This window comes from Homarus americanus, unplaced genomic scaffold (assembly GCF_018991925.1).
Source record: "Homarus americanus isolate GMGI-L3 unplaced genomic scaffold, GMGI_Hamer_2.0 scaffold32583, whole genome shotgun sequence".
NCBI classification, from domain to species: Eukaryota; Metazoa; Arthropoda; class Malacostraca; order Decapoda; family Nephropidae; genus Homarus; species Homarus americanus.
In genome coordinates this window covers 7986783-8011718 of record NW_024713129.1, presented here as the reverse complement: position 1 = coordinate 8011718, position 24936 = coordinate 7986783, and the positions used below count along the sequence as shown (strand labels likewise).

Sequence of the window (24936 nt, the reverse complement as noted above, 5' to 3'; positions counted from 1 at the left end):
GATTTATACAGTAGACAATAAAGGTCAGGTAACATTTACCTATTACCTTCACCTGTTACTAACGCTAGTGCTTTAACTAACACAACAAAAATGGCATCAGGTGGTTCTACTAACCCACCGACTTCATCGGATTGTCAAACTGTAAAGATACTTCCAAATAACATTAAGGTACAAGAGTTTACTGCAGACGATCCAGATTATACTACTTTAGCATTTTTGCGAGTGCGAAGATGTAAAGAGAAATAATAATGTCACTAACGATATAGATAAAATATCACACGTCCGAAGCCTCATCAAAACCGGTAGTCGCGCAGCTAGAGCTATCTATGCTTCAGCCTCGATGAAGAAACTGATGAATATCCAACGTTGAGGAAACAATTCATTTCCTTTTTTGGGTCAGGGACCAAAGGACCTCTTACTTGGAATTTCCAGATGGCGGAACGTACACTTGACACTCTGTTCGCAAATGACGAGCAAGACGCCCAGATTTTTGCCAGACACACTAAGATAGATCTCAAAACTTATATGGGCTCCTCAGATTGGTTCGATGACAATGACAACTTGTCTAAAGAAAATTTCTACAGGATTATTGAGTTCCTTCAGTTTATCTTGTCATCAAATGAACCCTTATGCAAGAAAGCCCGAGAGAAATAATTTAAAGTAGGGACTAAGCTTGTAGACTACGTGGAGGAAATTGCTGAACTGGCGAAACTTACTCCCAGGGCTCTGTCAGTGGCACCAGCTCTAAGGAACAACCACAAACCGTCACCGGAACCAAACCCCAAAAGATAATTTTTAGCAAAGTCTGCAAACGTAATGGACATACCACAAAAAAATGCTGGTTTGCTGGACAAGCTGATAAGTACCCAGCCAGCCAGAGGCAAGATCAAGGAAAATGATCCTTGCAGGACTTTAAAAAATCAGATAGTCCTGCTGAACCAAAAATTCCAAAGGGACATTACACAGGAAATAAAATGTCTCCAAACACTAAAGGCACTCTGAATAAATGGTGTAGAGTACATCAGTCTCCATACCACAACACGGAAGATTGCAGAAATATACAGCGTATGAGGCAAGAGATTGAAAATCGATTGGAGACACGTACACAGCCTTCGGGGGAAGAAGAGAGCTTCCAGCAACACGATCTAGGATAGCGTCAACGGTTCAAGAAAACAATGCTTCCAATACTGGCTCATTAATCGCCAGTTAAACAAAGTGGAAGTGTTGACTATACCAGCAAGGATAAGTAACAATCAGTTATCCCTAGATATAGAAACGGGGGCCTGTGCCAATGTTATCTCATTAAAGTCGTTCAATGAACTCAAGCGGCGATACTCTCCAAATAAGTGGACAATATGACCTACAGACATTCCTCTGTTCGGTGTGTTGGGAATCCAATTAGACATAGCGGGGGTAATAAAACTACCAATCCGTTTTTATAGGTCCAGTAAAGCGTTTCTGGCGGATTTCTACATAGTCAAGGCATTTTCTTTGCCAGCGGGCGGGTTACTTGGTTTTGCCACTTTAAGACAGAATAACATTAATGTTCAGCCACGAAATCAAACAATCACGCATAATTGTAAAACATATCACGAAATGCAACCTTCACATCAATTGCTTACTTCAAGTGTTCATGTAATAACTTCCTTGACAGGCGTGAGGGGGTCTTTGGCACAGAAGCAATTAGTTATGGAGTCACTCCCTGAAACTCCACCTAGTAGCTCAAAGGACATTTCTGATGAAAGCGGCACGAACTGGATTCTAAGGCCTGCTGAGTTAACTGGTGTACAACGGTTACATAGCCAGGAACTAACTAGAGCCACAGTACGTTTGCCAAATGTGAGTGAAGGAACAGATGTTGTGTGTCTGAGTGAAAGTTCACAAGTGAAAGGTTTGTCACTTGAGTCAACATTAAGCATAGTCAAATTAGGTAGTCTCACAGATGTCCTCATTCTCAATAGAACTGGGGGACTCATAACCTTAAGAAAGGGGTGTTGTTTAGGTAATTTCCTTGTTTACGACAAAGCGGTTGTCAAAGAGCCAATAGAATTACCAATAGGTAGTATAACACGGGGAATCGAATGAAAAATCACATATTGTAAGCAGCGTTAATCGCGCCACACGTGAAAGTAGTCGATCATCCTCAGGGCAAAAGTGATCTTTTAGAATTACGAGCCGAGTTCGAGGAAATCATAGGATTACCTGGAGAACCCCTATGTAAAACAACGTTGACAAACCATCGTATTCCACTTAAGCCGGACACTAACCCAATCTACATCCCAGTATGTAGGCTACCCCACAGCAGAAGGGTGGTAGTCCACCAGATGGTACAAGACATGGTGGACCAAAAGGTAATCCAACCTTCCTCATCACCATGGAACTCACCTTTATTTTTAGTTCCCAAGAAAGATGGAGGATGGAGACCAGTCATAGATTTTCGAGAGTCAACCAGGCAACTGTACCAGACAGGTTCCCAATGCCTGTCCTACATGACTTACTACAGTCTCTAGGAAAAGACAACGCTGTTTTCAGTACCCTAAATTTACTTAGCGGGTACTGGCAAATTCCCTTACATGAGGAATCCCGTGAGGTAACGGTGTTCAGTACACCCATGGGACATTTCGAATTCTTAAGAATGCCATTTGGCCTAAGAAATGCACCGTTAACATTCCAAAGAATGATAAATACCTTGTTTGCTGGAATGATAGGTAACACAGTCTATGCCTATCTAGATGATCTTATCATAGTAAGCAAAGATGTACAAAGCTATTTTAAGAAACTACGAGAAGTTTTTACAAAGTTGCAAATAGCTGGATTGAAAGTGAAACTTTCCAAATGTGAATTTCTCAAATCCAAGATCCAATTTCTTGACACGCAGTGGATGGCAATGGTATACACACAATAGATTGCAAGGTAAAGGCGGTCAAGCAATTCCGTTGTCCCAAGAACGTGGATCAACTTCATAGTTTCCTGGAATTATCAGAATACTACCATTCTTTCATTGAAGGTTATGCCAAATTAACCTCACCACTCACTAAACTCCTCACAAAGGATGTAGAGTTTACATGGATTAAAGAACAAGAGGACGGTTTTAATGCCCTCAAGAGCGCCTAAACGAACGCTCCAGTGTTGGCTTTTCCGGACTACACAAAACCATTTACCATGTGTACTGATGCTTTAGGCCTAGGTTTAGGGGCAGTGCGCATGCAAACTGATCACCGAGGAAAATGGTGAGTAGTAGCATACTCCAGTCGCACCCTCAACGATGCAGAAACACGCTATTCAGCTACTCACTTAGAGGCATTAGCTGTAGTGTGGGCTCTCAAGCATTTTCGGGACCTCATTTTGGGATATCCGATCACAGTCCACACAGATCATGTGGCCGTGACAGAACTATTTCTTGGGAAGAACTTATCAGGGCGTTTAGCACGCTGGTATCTGACCATACAGGAGTTCATACCCAACTTCAAGTATTTGCCGTACCGTGCGAACGTGATAGCTGATTCGCTATCTAGACACATAGCTCCTGTCACGCCACTACCTACGTTCACCTTGTTACAGTTAAAGGATGAACAGTTATATGATCCACTGTGGTCCAAGGTTATATATGCCTTAGAATCGGGAGATGAGTTAAATTTGCCCAAATTACCTCTACCACTCTCACAGTTTGAGCTGCGGCACGACATACTATATCGCTCAGTGAAAACAAAACAAGAATCAATCTCTCAAATTATTATTTCTACATCATTAAAGGAATACATCCTCACCCTCTTCCATGATGCACCTCAAGCTGGGCATCCAGGGCGAGACAGATGTCTAATAGAAATTAGGAAAAATATTATTGGAAAACTATGAGGACCGACATTGAACATCACATTGCCAAATGTTTATCTTGTGCAAAATACAAGGGAACAATGATGGATCCCGCTCCAATCTTAGAATACCCAACGGCGAAACGTCCATGGGATACAGTTGCGATCGATTTATTGCAACTACCAAAAACCCATCAAGGCACTAGTTACATTCTTGTCTGCATTGACCACTTCTCTAGATTTGTGGTACTAGCACCATTGCAGAACAAGTTGGCCGAATCAGTGGCTCATGCATTAGTCACTCATCTTATCTGTCCTTTTTCTACACCTAGAGCGATACTCTCAGATAACGGGGCAGAATTTAAGAATCAACTCTTAACTGCAATATGTCATCAAACAATACATCAAACAAGCCTTCACAGCCGCTTACCATCAACCTCTGCAGCATCTACAGAGGAACTCCCAGCAACTCCAGAACCAGTTAATTCTACCTCACCAGATTCTCCAGAGCCAATCCTGTTAACATCTATATCATCATCATCATATTCAGCTTCGTCTAAATAAAGCCTATGTCACCCATACAAATACCCATCTCTACATGCAAGCCAGCCCCATGCTTCAATGTAAATGTTAAACTTTAATTTTTACTTTTCTTTACTGTTTTTGTAATTTAATTTCATCTTTTCTCTTAAATTAAGTGATTCGAGATTATAAAAGGACTTGGGTTATGACATAGGGCACATAGGGTATGTGTTCCGACTTTCGGATGTCCTCAGGAACGGAACCCGTTCATAGCCCAGGGACCCCTGTACTGTAGAGTATTATACATGGAGGGTACATCTGCCAGAGAGTGTTGTGGCTTCACCAAGTGTGAGCTCTTTCAAGACCAGGCTTGACAAGCACTGGAGCAGGTTCTCATATATTCAGGAGCCAGTGCATGCCCAGTACTTGCCAACAGTGTATAACAGAGACATGACCGATCGCCCAAGTGGCTAACGAGTTGATCAGTGGTGAAGAGGATAAAGTAAAAGTAAAAAAAGATTTTAATAAGCACAGATTATTACTAGGAGTACAGTATTTTCTCGATTTAACAAACTAATTCGAGCCACCTCTGTTCATTAAATCAAAGTTTCTGCTAAAATGAGCTCTCGGTCAACTAAGTATACCTGTACTCTGGAGGACCTTAGCTTCTGTCTTCATTCAAGACATCTTCAAAGGCAACTGAATTTACAGGGCGGTCACTCTTTCTTGGGTGGGGGATTAGTAGGTCTCTTGACCTGGAGATGTCTTGAATAAAGACAAAAACTTAAAGTATTTTGAGGGGAGACCTGACCTGACCCGAGGAATGTCAGGTGGAGATAGGGTGGGGGATTAGTGGTCTCATATTACTGACCTTCTGATGGAATGTCAGGTTACCCTTTCTTGAGTGGGGGATTAGTGGCTCTCATGACCTGAAGATGTCTTGAATAAACACGAAACTAAAGTATTTTTAGGGAGATTGTGTTAAGTAGAAGTATAAATGAGCAAAGTTGTATCCCTTCAACATTACGTTAGACAACATTTTAAAATCTGGAGAAAGCAGTCACACAGACGGCTCGAAATGGTGGGAGGTAATCCTTAATGAATTATCTCCAAGACGTTTCCAATATGATATCCTGAAATGACAAGCTGAATAATAAGATAAAACTAAGTATTTTACCGACTGTGTATGAAGGGTACTGGTATTAATAAGCTCAAATTTTTACAGTAACATATATTTACTAATTAATAAATAACAAATAAACAATATTTTGCCCAGTAAGAATAACAGAGGCAAACAACCTTTTAAGGAGTGTGCGGTCATTTTCTACCAGTCTCTATGTACAGAAATAAACAAAGAATTTATTTGAAATACTCTGTAACATTCGATACTATAATATCCTGACCACTGGGGCTAGTTATACAGACTTTTCCTTGCAAAAAAGCCATAATTTTGTGCAAACTATGGGATGTTTATACTCAAATTAATCGTTCTTTTACAGGGATTCCAGCAATGCAAGTTACATTCTGCTAAGTCAAGTCTGTGACATTTTATAAGAGAAAACTTTAAGCCTGAAATTGCCTTCATCCCATAAATCATTATCACTCACCACCATCTGCCTCCCCTGCTGGCTGGGAGGGGGAGGTGGGGTGTCCACAGCCAGGACGGGTGCTTAGTCAGGATTATAAAAGACAGGGAGTTTAAGTTTTTCACTTATAAAATGTTACCAACTTGACTTAGCAGAATATAACTTGCAGTTGCTGGAATTCTTGTAAGATGATGATAAATTTGAGTAAAAAATCCCATAGATTGTACTCGACATGAAATTTTTAGTAATTAACTTAGTACATTTGAGTACAGGTTGTGATAAGCTATGCATTGTGGTTGCAGTTGCGAAGCTTCTTGGCATCACTAGTGTATAATGAGTCTCCATATGCCCTGGTTTATTCACTGATCAGTTGTCTAAGTGGAAACGTAGCCAAATCGAGCCATCATGTATCAATCAATTTTAAAATAGAAATTATAAAGTCAAATGTTATAAGACAATAGTTTAGTAGTGCTGTTAATGTGTGTACTGTGTAAGTGTCTTCGTATGTCACCTCAAACTTCCCACCTATGCATCAACCATGTGAGGATGCGGCTAAACATGGTGCAATTTTTCATAACCTTTGCCTCCAAGCCTGGAGCAGAAAGGTTTTGAGTAATTTTCTCGCAATTTTCTGAGATTTTCCGGTAATTGTTTTATATCATTATTTATCGAGGATGGTTTCATCGTTTTAAGCATTATTATAACTTTCTTAACATTAAGACGACTGGTGAAGATGCTAGTTCAGAGACAGTTGCTGCCGAGATATTCCGGCCTGAATTCAAAAACATTATCGAGGAAGGAGGCTACTCAGTGAAGCAAGTCTTTAATGTGGCTGAGACTGGTCTCTTTTGGAAGAGAATGCCAGAAAGAACCTATATCTCAAAGGAAGAAAAAAGAGCGCCAGGTTTTAAACTGGCAAAAGACATCTTGACGCGAACGCTGCTGGCAACTTCAAGCTGAAGCCTATGCTAATTTCTCGCAATGCCAACCCACGGGCCCTGAAAGATTACTCTAAGGATCACCTTCCTGTGAACTACAAGGCTAATAAGAAGGCATGGATAACCAGCGCCATATTTAGCCAGTGGTTGAACGTGTACGCCATCCCTGCAATGAAGGAATACTGTGTCAAGGAGAACCTTGACTTCAAAATTCTTCTGATCATTGACAATGCTCCCAATCTCGACGACTTTCATGACAGTGTAAAAGTTGTATTCCTGCCTCCCAACATAACAGCACTGATGCAGCCTATGGACCAAGGCGTCATCGCCGCATTCAAGGCGTATTATTTATGCCGTACCATGGCCCAGCTGCAGAAGGCTACAGACGAAGAAAATAAACAAACAATCTTTGAATATTGGCGCAGCTTCAACATTCTTCATGCAATCGACAACATTGGCAAGGCATGGGAAGAGGTTTCAGAAAGTTGCCTGAATGGTGTGCGGCGTAAACTGTGGCCCGAGTGCGTCAACAGTTTTACGGGATTCACTGACTTTGTTCCAGCAGTGAATAGGGATATCCTCAGCTTGGCTAGACAGGCAGGCTTTCATGAGCCGGAATCAGAGGATATTGAGCAAGTCCTGGCATCCCACACAGAAGAGCTCACCAATGAAGATTTGCAACAACTAACAGAATATAGTCCTGGTGAAGATGACGAAGACGAAGAAATAATACAACTAACGCTAACTATCAAAAGGATGGCAGTTGAGTTCACCATGATCCAGCAAGGAATGCAAATCTTCATTGATGACGACACAAACAGAGAACGTAGCTCAAAGATTCAACGCAATATTGATGACAGTCTTGCTTGTTACAATGAGATCTACAAGGACAAGAAGAAGAGGAGCACTAAGCAGTCAACGCTGGATTCTCTTTTTTCTTTGCCGGAAGGCAGCAGCAGCATCTACATATATATACACAGTGGTCCCTCGGTTAACGAACTCAATTCATTCCAGAGGGTCGTTCGTTAACCGAAAATTTCATAAACCGAAACCATTGTTTCAATGGGATATTGGGTAATTGGTTCCAGCTCATAGAAAAGTATATACAAAGTAAAGCCAAAAACGCATAAAGTCAGAAACACTCCTAAAATTCCCCTAAATCGCCCTTAAATCTAATCAATATATATATATATATATATATATATATATATATATATATATATATATATATATATATATATATATATATATGCCACAAGGAAAGAAGAAACACGAAGTTCCCAAGCGCTGTAATACATCTTCAGGGGTGAGTACACACACATATATATATATATATATATATATATATATATATATATATATATATATATATATATATATATATATATATATATATATATATATATATATATATATATATATATATATATATATATATATATATATATATATATATATATATATATATATATATATATATGCACACACACACACCCCGTATACTATTTTCGATAAAAATGCCATTGAACTTCTGTATATGTAATGTGTTTCGTGGGGCAAAAGGAGGCTGGGGAACGTAGCTCCCGTATTTTATCTATTTCTCACGGGGAAAAATTGATTATGTTAAAGTCGCGGTTTTCAGGAACGGAACCACGGCGTTACGCGAGGATTTACTGAATCATGTGTCTGAGGTGCCTCCATAGGTGTGAGCATATTTACGGAATTAATCTTAATTTAGCGAGCTAGTTCAATAAATCGAGCGAAAATTAATGAAAAAATCCCTTTCTCTAAATCGAGAGTTTGTTATATCAGATTCTGCTAAATCGAGAGTATACTGTATACATACTGTTCAATCTCCTGAATGTATAATACGTATGTGTCCTCACATTTTACGTCTTTTAACAATTGTGATGGAGGTATGGTAGAGGATTAGTGGGTCTCATGTTAACTAGCCTGACCTGATACAATGCCAGGTCCATCCTATTCTATATAAACTCTTGTCTCATTTGCAGTGGAGGTGATGTGGGGTGGGTGAGTAGTGGTCTCGTATTACTGACCTTCTGATGCAATGTCAGGTCACCCATTGTCAGGGTAGGGGATTAGAGCGAAAGCACTTCATTGTCTGAGTTAAAGCACGTCACAGTCACTAAAACAGGTACAGCACTTCACAGTCAGAGCAAAACCACTTCACATTCACTAAAACAGAGTACAATGTGAACATTAGTGATGACCTCTCACTGTAAGGGAAAAAACAACACCGATGATGACTGATAAAGAGTGAGCTCCATTTCTTATACACATGTAAACAATAAGAAACAATGCCTGGACTGTAGTTCACCAGATGGCCACGAGGCAGCGTTCAGGTATAAGATGCCTCAGCTGACAAATGAAGTTAGTGATGCGTTCCATATGCCGACTTTTTTTTTTTTTTTTAAGGGAATTAGCCCACCCGGGCACAGGTCAAACGACCCACAACGGAGCCTGGGGGGCGAAAAAAAAAGAATGGAAAGAAATTGTAAATATAGAAAAAAAAAGGTTATACTGTATTGATCTACACCAAGAAGATGCCGGAAAACCAGCTTTTTAAAGTGAGACAGATTGTAAGAGCATGGAAACACAGAAGAAGGCAGAGCATTCCACAGTTTGGCTGTGTGAGGAAAGAAGGAGGTACTAAAACGGGTTATTCTCGTGTGACCGACATCCACAGAAAAACGGTGGGCACCGCGAACAAGACGTGTGTTGCGAACCCACGGCCTTGCCGGCGGTACACAGGATGCCAAGTCCACCGAACATTGCCCGTTAAAGCACCTGTAAAAGAGAGAGAGTGAAGCAACATTGCGGCGAAGAGAAAGGGAAGAGAGATTGTCGACTAAAGGAGGAGAGTTAATAAGACGAAATGCCTTAGATTCCACCCTATCTAATAGTTAGACAGAAGAAGAGCCACCCCAGATATGAGAGCAGTACTCCAAGTTAGGACGAATGAATCCCTTATATACTTGGAGCAACTGCTCAGGAGTGAAGTAGCTGCGGCATCTGTACAGCATTCCCAACTTTCGGGAGGCAGCTTTAGTTATACTAAGGATGTGTGATTTCCAGGACGTATTGGAGGAAATGGTGAGGCCCAACATATTTATTTCAGAATTTGGGAGGATGATAGCTTCCTGAAATGTAATTGGTGGGAGGTCGTCTAATTTACAAAGTGTAATTGGTAAATATTGAGTTTTATTACTATTGAACTTAACCAAGTTTGTACCTCCCCATTCAGAGATGCTGCACAGATCCACGTTGATAGAAGTAATGATATCAGTTCTAGAAACGGATCTAGTTTGAGAGTTAGGAGGAAGGGGAAAATGTGAGGAAGAGTGAAGAGTAGAATCATCAGCGTAAGAATGGATAGAATTAGTTGTAGTGTGAAGTAAATCATTGATAAAAAGAAGGAAGAGAGTTGGTGAAAGAACAGAACCCTGTGGGACGCCACTACTGGTAGAGAAAGAGCGAGAAATCGATCCCTCGACAACAACTGCCATGGATCAGTTCTCAAGAAAGCTAGAGATGAGAAAACAAAGTGGGGGAGAAAAACCAAAAGAGGGAAGTTTAGATAGCAAAGACTTGTGCCATACACTGTCAAATGCTTTGGAAATGTCGAGAGCCACGACAAAAGTTTCCCCATAATCCCTAAGAGAGGATGACCAAAGATGGGTGCAATAGGAAAGCAGATTACCAGTAGATCTCGCCTGGCGAAAGCCATACTGGTGATCCGACAAAAGAGAAAGGCGTTCAAGGTGGCGGAGAAAATGGGAGTTCAAGATAGTTTCGAAAATCTTAGAGAGGGATGAAGTTAGGGCAATGGGGCGATAGTTAGAGGGATTAGAATGGTCACCCTTCTTCGGGATGGGCTGAACCAACGAATGCCTCCAAGAAGAAGGAAAAGTTTGGGTTTTGAGGCAAAGGCGAAAGAGGTGAGCAAGCACAGGGGCCAGGGCTTCAGCACACTCCCTCAGAACACGGGGAGGTATTCCGTCCGGTCCATGCGCCTTAGTCACATCCAACCTGGATAACACACCGGCAAACCCTGCGAGTGGAGATTATAGGAAAGTGCATAGGTTCAGTAGGAGGTGCAGGGGTAGGAGGGATAGAGTGGGAATCGTCTAAGGTGGAATTAGAGGAGAATAAGGTACCAAAGAGGTTGGCTTTGTCAGGGGGAGAGTTGGCTATAGAGTTATTGGGACGGAAGAGGGTAGGAAAAGAAGGCGTGCAGAAGTTATTACAGATGTTTTTAGTTAAGGACCAGAAGGATTTACTAGAGGAAGAATTAGTCAGGACAGCGGTCTTTCTTTTAATATAATTCCGCTTGGCCCTATGAAGAATAGCCTTACAACGATTCCTAGAAGTAATGAAAGAGGTGTGGGTAATAGGAGAAGGAGATAGTTTCATAGCTCGATATGCCCTATCTCTCACCCTGCAAGCAAGAGAGCAGGAGCGATCAAACCATGATTGTAATGTGAAAGTTTTGGAAGAAGATGGGATAAAGGCACTCATAACCCCCTGTATAACCCCAGCAATGCTGTCAACACATACCGAGGCATCCCGAGTGGAAAAGCAACATTCACCCCAAGGAAAGTCGGTGAAGAATTCTTGCAAGGATTGCCAGCTTGCCCTCCGATAGCGCCATAGTTGACGTTTAGAGGGAGGTGGGGGACTTGGCGGGATGACTAATAATATTAATATGAGTTTGTTTACATCACAAACAAGGACGCAGTCTTAATACATCAGCATCATTAATGTGAATTATCGTAGATTGGGATATCATAAATAGAGGTTTACCCGTACATTATTGCAATTACAAAATCACATACATGTTTGTTGATGAAGATAATTCATATTTTTGTGTATCTCACAATAAGTCAACTATGCAATACTGATTTTAATGAAAATCTTTTTATTCTAAATGAATTCAGTCCAAAGCCACTTCATAAAAACAGGAATATACTGTCCAACAGTATATCATACGTACATTGTCATGAGTATAACAAATATCCATGCATGGAATGCCAAGGTTGTGTTGGAATCCCTTATAGTCACTGCCAGACCCAATGAACTGCATTTGAGGTTTATCAGACTGATGGCGATCTGGCCTGCGAGCTTTCCAAGTATCATACACAGTTTTTCTACCAGCTGCCAATTCCACTGGATCTGGATTAGGAATCTGGAAAAAGAGAAAAAATGTTTTAATTTGCTTGTGACTTATAAATCTGATATTAAAATCAGGGGTGGATACAAAAGGGAGCCCTGGGCACCCCCAAAAAATTGGGAAGTGATTCTGAAATCCCCATATCTAGCCAAGTACAGTACAGATCAGGCAACTTCCATTGCAGTTCAAGGTCCATCGGATATGATTACCCAAGATCTGAACCCCAGACATGTGTAACTGGTGCAACACAGAACTGTCTATTGAGCTAACTATTCTGTAACTTAGTTAATCATTTCCTACTACAACCTTAAAGCCCATAAAGGCAAAAGCTGAAAGCATCATAGTACCTAAAAGATGCTGAGCCTTTTATGAGTAGGGCTAATATCTAATTTGGTGAAGGCTCAACAAGGGGGTTTTTGGAGATCACAGAATAATTTTTCTTTTCTCTTTTAGCCCAGGTGATATGTGCAAAAATATCATTGAATTATGTATTGTCTTAAAAGCATATACTGTACATGTACTGTAATTTGGTGCACATATGGATTATGTTCTTTTGATGATTTTGGGATGTGGGGGCACTTTGAAAACATCCCCTGTCAATGGTTGGCGGCCATTTTGTTGCCGCCGTTTTAGAAAAACTTAATTTCTACCCAAACTCTACTACTATACATGATGGCATGGCAATAATGATCTGTGTACCCCTATTTTGGTGGCCAATGTTTACTGTAGTGTCATGTAGAACAACTTACAATATACTTATATCCTCCAGTGCGGAAAATGAGATGGCCAATATTGAAACGTATTTTAATCCACATCTCTGTAGCCACCATCAAATATGATAACAATATAGTACAGTACTATCTCCGTTAGCCAGAATCCCTCAAACCCGGAACTCTCCATTAGCCTAAATTAAAATTTGCTCAGAAAATTCCCAAAGCCATAATTTTTCAAAAAATTTCGGCTTTGGGAACAAATTTTACGAGGTTCAACATCGAGAGAATTTTCTGAAAATGTCTTGAATAAAGATGAAAGTTAGTTTGTTTTTGTTTTTTTGCGGGGGGGGGGGGACCTGACCTGACCTGACTCAATGTCAGGTGGAGGTTGGGTGGGGGATTAGTGGTCTCATATTACTGACCCTCTGATGGAATGTCAAGTCACTCTTTCTTGGGTGGATGATTAGTGGGTCTCATGACCTGAAGATGTTTTGAATAAACACGAAAGCTAAAGTATTTTTAGGGAGATTGTGATAAGTATAAGTATAAATGAGCAAAGTTGTACCCCTTCAACATTACATTACATAACATTTTAAAATATGAAGTGAGAAAGCAGAAAGGTGAGGGTAATTAGAGAGATGGAGTAGAACGGAGTGGTAACATGCATCAGTGTTGCCAATGGATAAGCTCCTCAACAGCTGATCTTTTAATTCACCTCCATGCAGTCACACAAGACCCTCACTGGATGCTTGTTGTCTTAATTCCCATGTGTGTGTGTGTGTGTGTGTGTGTGTGTGTTTTGAACTTGTCAAGCACATTTTAGGATTTGAAGAAGTTGATAAAGTTTGTTCAGGAGTCAGGTGGTGAGGTGACATGCCAAGACACTCACACAGTACACACATTAACAGCACTACTAAACCATTGTCTTATAGCATTTTACATAATAATTTCTATTTTAAAATTAATTGATACATGATACCTAGACAGGACTACTTTTGCACTTTGACAACTAATCAACGAATAAACCGGGGCATGTGGAGACTTATTATACATTAGTGATGTAACAAAGCTTTGAAACTGCAACCACATACTTTTATCCTCTTCGCCACTGATCGGCTTGTTAGCCGCTTGGGCGATCGGTCACGTCTCTGATTACTTTTCCTTTTCATTTATCTTCTTCACCAAAAGATCGGCTCGCTAGCTGCCCGGGAGATCGGTCACGTCTCTGTCACGCACTGTTGGCAAATACTGGGCATGCACCGGCTCCTGAATGTACCTGAACCCACTCCAGTGTTGGTCAAGTCTTGTCTTGAAAGAGCTCACACTCGGTGCCATCACAACACTCTCTGGTAGATTGTTCCAAGAGTTTACAACCCTCACTCCGAAAAAGTTTGCCCTCACGGTTTTCTGGACTTGCAGCTTCTTCAATCTTGAGCTGTGACCCCTTGTGGGGAGAGTGTCCGCCAGCTCCAAGTATGGACACTCAACTGAGTAGTGCCCCTTGAGATGCTTATACACCTCAACTAGGTCCCCCCTTGCCTGTCTGTAGTATAAGCTAGGCAAGTGCAGGCGCTCCAATCTCTCAGGGTAGCTGAGGTGCTGAAGTGCAGGCACCAGTCTGGTGGCCCTCCTTTGAACATTTTAACCAACTGACAGACCCTAGCATATCTCAGGGACCAGATGGAGAAGCACTTCACTTCTAAAGATCGTTACGGGGGACGGACCGTCTAGATATCTGAACGAGTCTTTAGTATGGCGAGATTAGAATACGAGGACGGGACTACCCAGGGAATGCCGTGCGGGGACACTGCACCGAATCTACCCCCGGACACTCCTTGCGAGCGAGCTTCGAACTGTCTGTGTCGTAAACAACCAGTGGACTCAGTCTTGTCCGGTCTATTGATCTTAGTTATATGTATTGAGCAGGATTGGTATCTATGATTGGGGATAATTAGCAGAAATATAGTTATTCCAATATGAGTATTGAACCCATGAATGTTGGTGTTACCTATGGTAACGTTGGTATAGGGGTTGAGTCTACCAACCAGGTGTACTACCACTGAGTCTAGTTAAAGTGCCATGTTGTTCATTCCGAACTAACATGATGTGTTTAATAATATATTAATTTTGGATCTTTTCGAGTGTGTTATATAATCATATGTATTGACAATGAAGTAGTATAATGAGTGTGTAATGTTGTAATCAAGAAATGAAGATCTATTTTGCTATGTGTAAAGTAAGACCTAAGTGGTCCAGTCTTGTCTGAGTGTAATTAATTAACATCTTGTTCACTCCTTATGTTAATAAATATTGGATAAGTAATGTTCAAGTATCACCGCTCTATTCCTTCTACACATTAGTTCTCAGAAAATAACTATTATAACTCACGTGCCTGGAAGCTCACTAGCACGCTACCTAACAGTTCAATGAAATATGTTACATTCTAATAAAAGTCTGGGTAGTGGCAGGCTACCGTTGCAAGTATAATAAGTGTTATAATAAGAATGACATGGTTCCCAGACTAATCCATGGTTTAGAATATAACTAAAACAGGATATAATTGAGAGAAAGTAAGGACATAGAATTTAGAAAATATAATGATATACAGGTAGTCCCTGACTTACGACTCACTCAACTTACGTCTATCCGCACTTACAACCTGCTCTGACCTTACGACCGTCGGGACATACAACGGCCGCAGTAGTGATCAATTTTTTTTTTCAAATGACGAGCGCAGTTTTAGAGGATTTAATGAAAATGAAGTTATTTCGGATATTAGTCACAAGATAGTGGAGTTAGGTAAACAGCTTCAGTTAGAAATTGATAATGAAGATGATGAACAGTTGGTTGAAAGTGTAGCAGAAGAGCTCAGTAACGATGATCTCATCGAACCAGAAGCACACAAAGATGCAGAGGAAGAAGAGAGTCTAAATGTAGAAGAAGGACCTGCACCCCCCAAAAAGTTTTCAGTGAAGCAAATGGCAGAGGCATTTGCTACAATTAATAAAGGGATGCAAATGTTAGATGGCATGGATCAAAATTATGAGCGTTATGCCAAACTTGACAGAATGATCCAAGATGCACTTGCTTGCTACAGAGAAATTTATAATGAAAAGAAAAAGCAAACTGTGCAGTCTAAATTGGACATCTATTTCAAGTAAGTCCCCCAGTGCTGTCTCCTCACGCCCCACCAGTGCTGCCTCTTCACTCCCTCAAGATGATCCAATACCTTCAACCAGCAAATTTCCACCGTACATAAATCTGTCTGAAGAAAGCGACATTGATGACCCACCCAGCCCTGTCTCCTCCTCTGCTTCTTCCAGTTAATGTAGTCTCCATGTATAATTAGAAAATTATGGGGGCCCCGTGTGCATTCAGCTGACTAAAGGTAAGTGCTCAGTCACACTGTATCCATTCCTCATTATTTATTACTTTTACTGTACTGTATCCATTCCTCATTATTTATTACTTTTACTGTACTGTATCCATTCCTCATTATTTATTACTTTTACTGTACTGTATTTCATTGTATATATATATATTTTTTTTTTATCTATGTCGGACTTACTACCATTCCGACTTACGACTGGATTTGGGTCCCTAACCCCATCGTAAGTCGGGGACTACCTGTATATGAAACAAGAAATGAAGTAAAGAAAAGAATATTGGCTTCGAAAATATAAGCAAAGAAATATAAGATAAATACTTATAGAGAGAGAGAGAGACTCAGAGTAGAAGAATATAAGTATATAAGTATAGAAAAGAAGAATAAATAGAATAAATCTGAAGTAAGGAAAACGGACCCTTACATTATGAGATCACTAATACCCCACCCTACAACCACCTGACATTGTGTCAGGTCAGGTTAGCTCTAAGGGAGTGGAAAATATCGGTCTTTACTGTAACACACAGCTTCAATCACGATCATATCTTATAGATTTTTAGCTTAGACTCTTGGAAAACTCACCAGCACACAGAAACATTCTGAGGATGTGGGCTAGTGTTTGTCTGTGCAATATGTATAGTTTAGACACTCGGAAAGTTTTTTCCAGTAACCGAAAATATTTCCGGGGATGGGGGACGACCGCCACAGTGCCAGTCGCGACCATGACAAGAGGATCCAAACCTCAGAAGGCCATGCGACCCGAGCTAATTGCTGGCCTGACTGAGGAGGACTGGGTCTATTTCGTGGACTGATGGGCTGCCTACAAGACTGCCACTGACCTGACTGGGGACATGGTTGCAGTGCAACTCCTGGAGTGCTATGATGAAGCTCTTCGCAGAGACCTCCATAGAAACCTGGGGAGCGGGCTCTCCACCAAAGATGAGACTCACCTCCTTTGTGAAAATAGAAGACTGACAGTGAGACAAAATAACAGGATGGTGAATAAGGTGCAACTGGGCCAACTGGTACAGGATGAGGGCGAGCAGGTGTGACATTTTGCTGCCAGAGTCAAGGGGCAGGCATCTGTTTGTAGGTATAGTGAGAAGTGCACCAGGACTGGGTGCGACACAGACATTAGCTATGCAGACAAAGTCATCTGAGATCAACTCACATGAGACCTGCTCAATGTGGATATCCAGAAGGATCTACTCAGTCAATTGGACAACAAAACAATGAATCTCAATGCTGTTTTGACTTTTGTAGAAGCCAAGGAATCAGGTCTGAGATCACAGGGTCTCCTGTCTGACCACATGGTGGAACTCCACCCCAAGCTATTGGAGTTTGAATAACAGAAGCGATTCAGGGTGGCAGACGTCAGCCCAACCTTGAAATGTGTGTACTGCAGAAAGATGGGACATGGGGCCAAGGCCAACATCAGGAAGGAAAAGTGCCAGGCCTGGGGTAAGAGATGCTTGTTGTGTGGCAAGTCTGGACATTTCCGGTCAGTTTGCCGGTCGGGCCAGCTCAAGCCAGATGGAACAGTGGTGAACAACTCTGGCAATGCTGGCATGACGACATGGGACACTGGAATGGATTCTGACTTCATGTCCCTGGTATCAATTGACACCATGAAGCAGTCCAGCTGCAGGCGCCTCATAGTCAACCACCGACTTTGGCACGAAGACATGGGCTGGGTGCTTCGGTAGGCACCGCAACAGCCATGGGTGTCGTTGAATGTGGCAGTGTCCAAGGCAGCTTACCACGAGTTGGGCTTACCGCTCAGGAGTAGCCAGCTGAAACTGGCCAGTGATGATAGATCCTGCCCAGACAGTGGAGCCCAGACTGCCGTTGCTGGTCCATTTCTCCTGTCACTCCTGGGGTTACAGCCAAGCGATCTGCTGCCGGTAAGCCAGACCATCTGCTTGGCGGAGAACAGCTGGATGAGTCTCATGGGTCGGGTCTTCATTAACATTACAGGGCATGTCAAGGATGGCCACGTTAGATCCACCAAGCAACTGTGCTACATCAGAGGCTTCTGAGAAAAATTAAGGCTCATGGTATCGAGGGGAAAGTTTTAAATTGGATAAAATCATGGCTCACCGATAGAACGCAGAGGGTCAGCGTAGATGGTGTTAAATCTGAGTGGGGCCGTGTAACCAGTGGGGTTCCCCAGGGGTCAGTACTAGGCCCACTCTTGTTCATAATCTACATAAACGATTTAGATACTGGGATCAGCAGTGACATAAGCAAGTTTGCGGATGACACCAAAATAGGGCGGCAAATTAATTCAGGGCAGGATGCAAATGCATTACAGGGGGATCTAAATAAACTGCAGGGGTGGTCTGAAAAATGGCAAATGAAATTCAACACCAGCAAGTGCAGCGTACTTAATATTGGAAGAACAAATACTTATAATGTATACAGCCTTAATAACATCAACCTAGAGAAGTCGACTTGTGAAAGAGACCCAGGGGTACTTGTAAGCCCGGACCTACAGCCTAGAAAACAGTGCGTTAATGTTCGAAATAAGGCAAACAGAGTATTGGGTTTTATATCTAGAAGTGTAAGTAACAAGAGTGCAGAGGTCTTATTGCAACTATATCTTGCGCTAGTCAGGCCGCACCTCGATTATGCGGTTCAGTTCTGGTGCCCCTATTATAGAATGGATATAAATTCACTAGAGTCGGTGCAGCGAAGAATGACAAAAATGATTCCGGGACTTAGAAACCTTCCATATCAGGATAGGTTAAAGAAACTTAACTTGCATTCCCTAGAAAGACGAAGAGTGCGGGGAGATATGATAGAAGTATTTAAGTGGGTGAAAGGAATCAATAAAGGGACATAGATAAAGTTCTTATAATATCCGAGCAGGATAGGACTCGGAGCAACGGATTCAAGTTGGATAAGTTTAGGTTTAGGGGAGATAGGAAGAAACTGGTTCACAAATAGGGTGGTGGACGAGTGGAACAAGCTTAGCAACTTTGTAGTAAGTGCGGGAACTCTGGAAAGTTTCAAAAGGAGGCTAGATAGATTCATGGATGATAGAGAGTGGTAGTAACTCTCGACAGGAGCTGCCATGCACAGGCCAACCGGCCTATTGCAGACTCCTTATTTTCTTATGTTCTTATGTACAAAGGACTGCCCAGGCTTATTCCTCAGTCGACAGGCCTGTTCACAACATGGCATAATTTCGGAGAAATTTCCGGCGATTAGAAAGTTTCCACAGAAGCCCATGGGAAATGGAACAGCGGCAGCCGGCATAAAAACAGCGGACAGCACCGGTGAGTGTCCAAGGAGAACACAACCACCTCCAGTACCAAGTACACTCCCATTCAAGCCAGTCTTGAAAACCTCAACAAGCTCCAGCAATAGATACTGAATAGGTATGCTTCCAGTGCATTCAAAGTATGTGAGCACCAACAGTTGCCAATGATGCACGGAGAGCCGCTGGAGATCTTCCTCAAGCCCAATGCAAGGCCAAAAGTGGTACACACGCCGATACCAGTCCCACTGCACTGGTAGGATGAGGTCAAACGAGGCCTGGGTCGGGATATAAGGATCCAAATCCTAGAGGAAGTGCCACCAGGGATCCCATCCAAATGGTTCCACCGGATGATAATAGTGGCAAAAAAGGATGGGTCACCGCGAAGGACGGTCGATTTACAAGCTTTCAACCAGGAGTCAGTGAGACAAACTCACCACACACCACCACCCTACCACCAGGTGACCTCTGTGCTGAATAAAACCAAGAAGACCATTCTGGATGCATGGAATGGATACCACAGTATCGGGCTGTAAGAACAGTCGAGGCTGCACTACGTTCATCACACCCTGGGGTCGTTGCCGGTACATGACCACCACACAGGGCTACCTGGCAACAGGAGATGGATACACCCATTGATTCGACCTCATCACATGTGATGTACCATACAAGGTAAAGTGCATTGACGACTCTCATTGTTGGGCCAACTTCATCGAACAGTGTTTTTTCCTGACCTGCCACTACCTCACTTTCTGCAGTACAAACAGCATTGTATTTAACCCAGAGAAATTTCAATTTGCATGAGATACTGTGGAATATGCTGGGTTCGAGGTCACGCCGGAATCGGTCAGACCATGCCTGCAACTGCTGGAGAGCGTCAAGAGTCTTCCTACATCCAAGGACATATCTGGAATACACTCATGGTTTGGCCTAGTACAACAACTGAGTTATTTTACTGGGATGAAGAGCTAAACAAGCTGTTTCAGGATTCCAGAAGCATGATCTTTCAGGCAGTGGAGAAAGAAGTGAGAACGTTCCAGACAGGACGCCCTACCTGTTTGATTACAGAGTTCTCCAAAATGAGTATCAGGTTCTGTCTGACACAAAAAATTGCAGTTGCGAGTTGGACTCGCCCTACTGCTGCCCGAATGACTGGTGGAGGGTCCTGGCAGGCAGTAGGTTAACCTCTCCAGAAGAGACCACGCTATGCCCCAGTAGAGGGTGAAGCACTGGCAGTGGCTGACACCCTGGAGAAGGCTCGCTGCTTTATACAGGGCTGCAGTGATTTGGTCATTGCCACTGACCACAAACCACTGGTTAAGATCCTAGGCGACCGGAGACTGAAGAACATCCCAAAACCAAGACTGTTAAAATTGAAGGAGAAAACCTTGAACTACAGGTTCAGGATTGCACACGTCCCCGGCCGGAAGGATGCGGGACCAGACGCTATGTCCAGGAGCCCGGCAATGGGCATGATAGCCGGCCTCCACTGTATAGTCACCAAGGAGGAACAATGATTGTTCCCTGACACTAGAGCAGCACGTGGGTGCCATAGTAGCTGCCGCAGTGGATATCCTACATACGGTATCATTCGACAGGATCAGGGATGTGGTGGCCAAAGACACGACAACGCAAGCCCTGGTGAACAGAATCATTGAAGGATTCCATGAGTCCAAGAATCTTCTGGAATTGGGGCTCAAGAGAATTTTTCTGGTTCAGGACTGGATTGTCCACACATGATGGGTTGCCCCTCTATGAGGGCAGAGTTGTGGTACCACGGACCCTTAGGGGTGAGGTGTTGGAAGTGCTCCACTCTGCCCACCACGGCATGGATGGCATTAATGCAAGGGCACAGGTCAGTGTCTGGTGGCCGGGCATTACAGGGGACATCAGGCAGAAGAGGGCAAAGTGTACTATGTGCAACCAGGTGTACTATGTGCTTGTCAAGCACCTGCACACCATGTTCCACATGTTTGGGGTGCCTGAGGAGCTGTCATCTGATGAAGGATCACAGTTCGGGGCCTACGAGACCAAGTGTTTTCTCCGCACCCATGGTGTCTGCCATAGAGTGTCTTCTGCGGGTTTCCCACATTCCAACCTGCGTGCAGAGCTGGCAGTAAAGTCTGGCAGGAGGCTCATCAGAGATAATGCTGATATGGAGGGTAGGCTGAACAATGATAAATTTTGTTGGGTGTTGTTGCAGTACAGGAATACCCCTGACCAGGATATTGGGCTATCACCAGCCCAGATAATCTTCAGTAAGCAGATAAAAGACTTTATTCCCGTCACACACGACAAGTTCAACACTCGGGAAGAATGGAGAGCAACTGCAACTGAATGGGAGTGGGCTTTGCAAAGGCTCCATGTCATAGCGGTTGAAAGATAGTCGGAACATAGCAAGAGCCTACTGCGTCAGGATATCTGCGACATTGTCCAGGTGTAGAACTAGGAGGGCAATTGCCCCAATAGGTGGGACAGAACCGGTCAAGTAGTTGAGGTGCTGGAGTATGACCAATACAGAGTCAAAATGCATGGTTCAGGGAGAACCAAGCTAAGGAACAGGAAGTTCTTCAGGAAGATTGAGCCATATGTTGTGGACCAGCGCATCCCTGATATCCTCCCAGGACCCTTGCCTTCGGAAAGATAGGTGCCACCTGCATCTCCACCAACCCCAGTATGGCCACCACCACCTACCATGCCTGTGACAACACCTCTGCAACGGCTGGACCCTCGAGCCAGTGATCACAAATCGTCACCTCTGATGCCTGTTCAGCCACCACCCGATTTGGAAAGCCCAAAATCATGCTCACAGACAACTGAGCCTCAGCAGACAACAGCCGTGCAGTGGGAGCAATGGGGACACAAGAGGCCGTCTGTTAGGTTTAAGAAGCTGATCAGGAAGCTCAGCCCTTGCATGCATGGGAAGACCCACTGGTTCATGGAAACTTCCTGCATCTCTTACACAGTCATTACAGCCCAGCCAGACATTATCACCAGCATGGTAGGGGTCTTGAAGATGTCCTCTTTGGACATCTCCAAACAAAGTACAGTACCTAGAAACAAGTACCTGCCATCTCCCGTGATCACTGGGAAGTCGGCTTCTTTGGGGGAGGGCATCATAGATAATAAGCAATATCTCCGTTAGCCGGAATCCCTCAAACCTGGAACTCTCCGATAGCCAGAATTGAATTTTTCCGAGGGGCACATTTTCCGGAAAATTCCAATAAAATTTTCCTGGTACCCACAAAATTCCGGGAAATCCCGAAGATGTTTTTTTTTCTGGGTTTCAGAGATGAAAATAGGGCATATTTTCCATAAGTTCTGAGAAAAATTTTCCGGTACCTAGGATAGGGAATTTTTTCCGGGTTCGAGCGATGATATAATGGACAATTTCTGGAGGTTCCGAGAAAGTTTTTCCATTACCCGGAAAATTCCCGGGATGAGGGATTTTTTCCTGCTTTGAGAGAGTTGTCTCGTTACCCGGAAATCTCTCATTCCCGGAAGTGCTCTGCACCAATTGCTCCGGTAAATGTGAGATAACCCTACTCGTGTAATGTTTGTTTCTTATCTTTCATAGAGTGTAAGGACATCTATTGTGATCAAGGATATTAAATACATTTAAAAAAGACAAGTGTCTATTCCTCCGATCCATAAACATAAAACGGGAGCCAAGGCAAAACAAATATAATAATAAATACCATAGAACTTTCATAAAAACCATTTAAACATTAATAGATAAAATTCAATACTTGTGTAGTAGGTTGGCTTCACCCACATAGGAGAGGACATCCCCTCCCGTGCTACACGCTGGTCCCCCAGCACCAAAGAAAGACCGTAAGACCTGTCTCCCCCAACCCCCCGGCACTGAGAGAGATGCTTACGACAAAAATCTGAGACCGAGGCACTCAACCAGGAGGTTGTCGAACAGTCAATGGGGCCAGGCAGTCATCACAATGGGTAGGGGACGCCCTCTCCATTAAAAAACATGAGTCAGCTGTGTGTGGCCAATGCACAGCTAACAGGGAGATTACTGTACAGTAGGGTTGTGATGTTTCGTGAGTTGATCACCGCATTTGATTTATCACGAGTAACTATATTACTCCCATTATTTTTCATTTTCGCAGGTCAATGCAATACAGCGCGAGTTTAACTTTCCCTGCCAGATATCTCAATGCACCATCGCATGCCTGTCTCCCCAATAGTGGAGGCGAGCCCACAGAGTAAGATTTGACAGTTGTTTACAACGTTTGTGAGAAGCAATTTTTCAAAGTGTTCATATAGAATTTGACACGAGGAACACGAATCAGTAGGTGTCCCAAAAATCTGACCCTAAATAAGTCACCAACGTAACCTTTAAAGGTCATTCAAGGTCATAATATGTCATAACCTTAAACAGCAACTGAAGGTACAGTACTACAAAGACCACATTGGTGTCAAATGAAAGCTCTTATCAAGATAAAGCATTTTTATTTTGAGGTATTACATGGTGTTGTCAACCGTAAGATCTATAAATGGAATAAAATTTTAGAAACACAAATTATCTAAAAATGAATATAATGAGCAGAGATAATACAGAGTAGAAATACTTATGCTTTGCAATTAACAACATACATAATTTATTAAAGTTTTTATCAGAAAGCTACAAGTACATTCTTATTCAAATTAAAAAGAGGTACTGTAATTAAAATAAATATTTCATGTCAGTTTAGGTAATTGATATGAAATTCCCAACCAAAACTTTCACCTGTAGTAATTCCATTAAATTACTTACCAAAACTTACTTATTACATTTTTCTAGTTGAATGCAAAAAGGACCAATGTCCTAAATAGGCAATTTTGACTTTGGCCTATGTAACATTACTTCAAGTGAAGTACTTTTTAGTGCAATAAGAGCCAGTCTCTATCTCCAATGGTTTTGCGAGTAGTGAAGTTGCCTTGGGCGAGTTTCATACCAAAGCTTTTCTTTTGTGTGAGCAAGACAGGGCAATCTTAACAACAAAGGAAGGGGCAAGGCAGATTTCATAGGTCCACAGGGTACAATCTGAACAAAAATATAAAGGCTAAAAATGGAAGGACCTCACGGATCTCCTTCCTTATAGATCAGAAGGCAGCCAACCCTTCCACAAAACCTTAAAGAGGGATGACTCAGAGTGATGGTGATAATTATGATGAACCAAAGGAGATAGAGATTCAAGACGATGTCTAGTAGCTAATGGAAGTTCGTTAGTGCTGGAATATAACAGGTTATTGAGTATTTATTATGGTTTAACTGACATTTTTTTTTAAATAATTTAAATGAAAATATCAAATTTGTGTCTATTTCCTATACAGTCTCTCCTCGACTTAAGACGGGGTTCCGTCCTGTCGACCAGGTTGTAAGTCGAAAAGGCGAAAATAATACAGAGAAATTCTAAAATGGGTGTCTCTTTTTCTTCTCAGCACCATGAGAACTCTCACTTTTACGCTTGTCAGCCATTTTAAAGGGAAATACAAACGAAATTTTTGTCAGTACACAGTGTGATCACTA

General features: G+C 42.4%; 1 protein-coding gene across 1 annotated transcript in view; it reads right to left on the bottom strand.

Annotated features, from left to right (window-relative positions):
- LOC121866512 (N-acetylated-alpha-linked acidic dipeptidase 2-like) overlaps positions 1-24936 on the bottom strand; it is a gene marked incomplete at its 5' end in the record, with an annotated part of 181617 nt that overhangs the window by 34561 nt on the left and 122120 nt on the right. Inside the window, 1 exon segment of the mRNA XM_042366273.1 lies at positions 11873-12064. Within this exon segment, the coding sequence (XP_042222207.1) occupies positions 11873-12064 (192 nt within the window).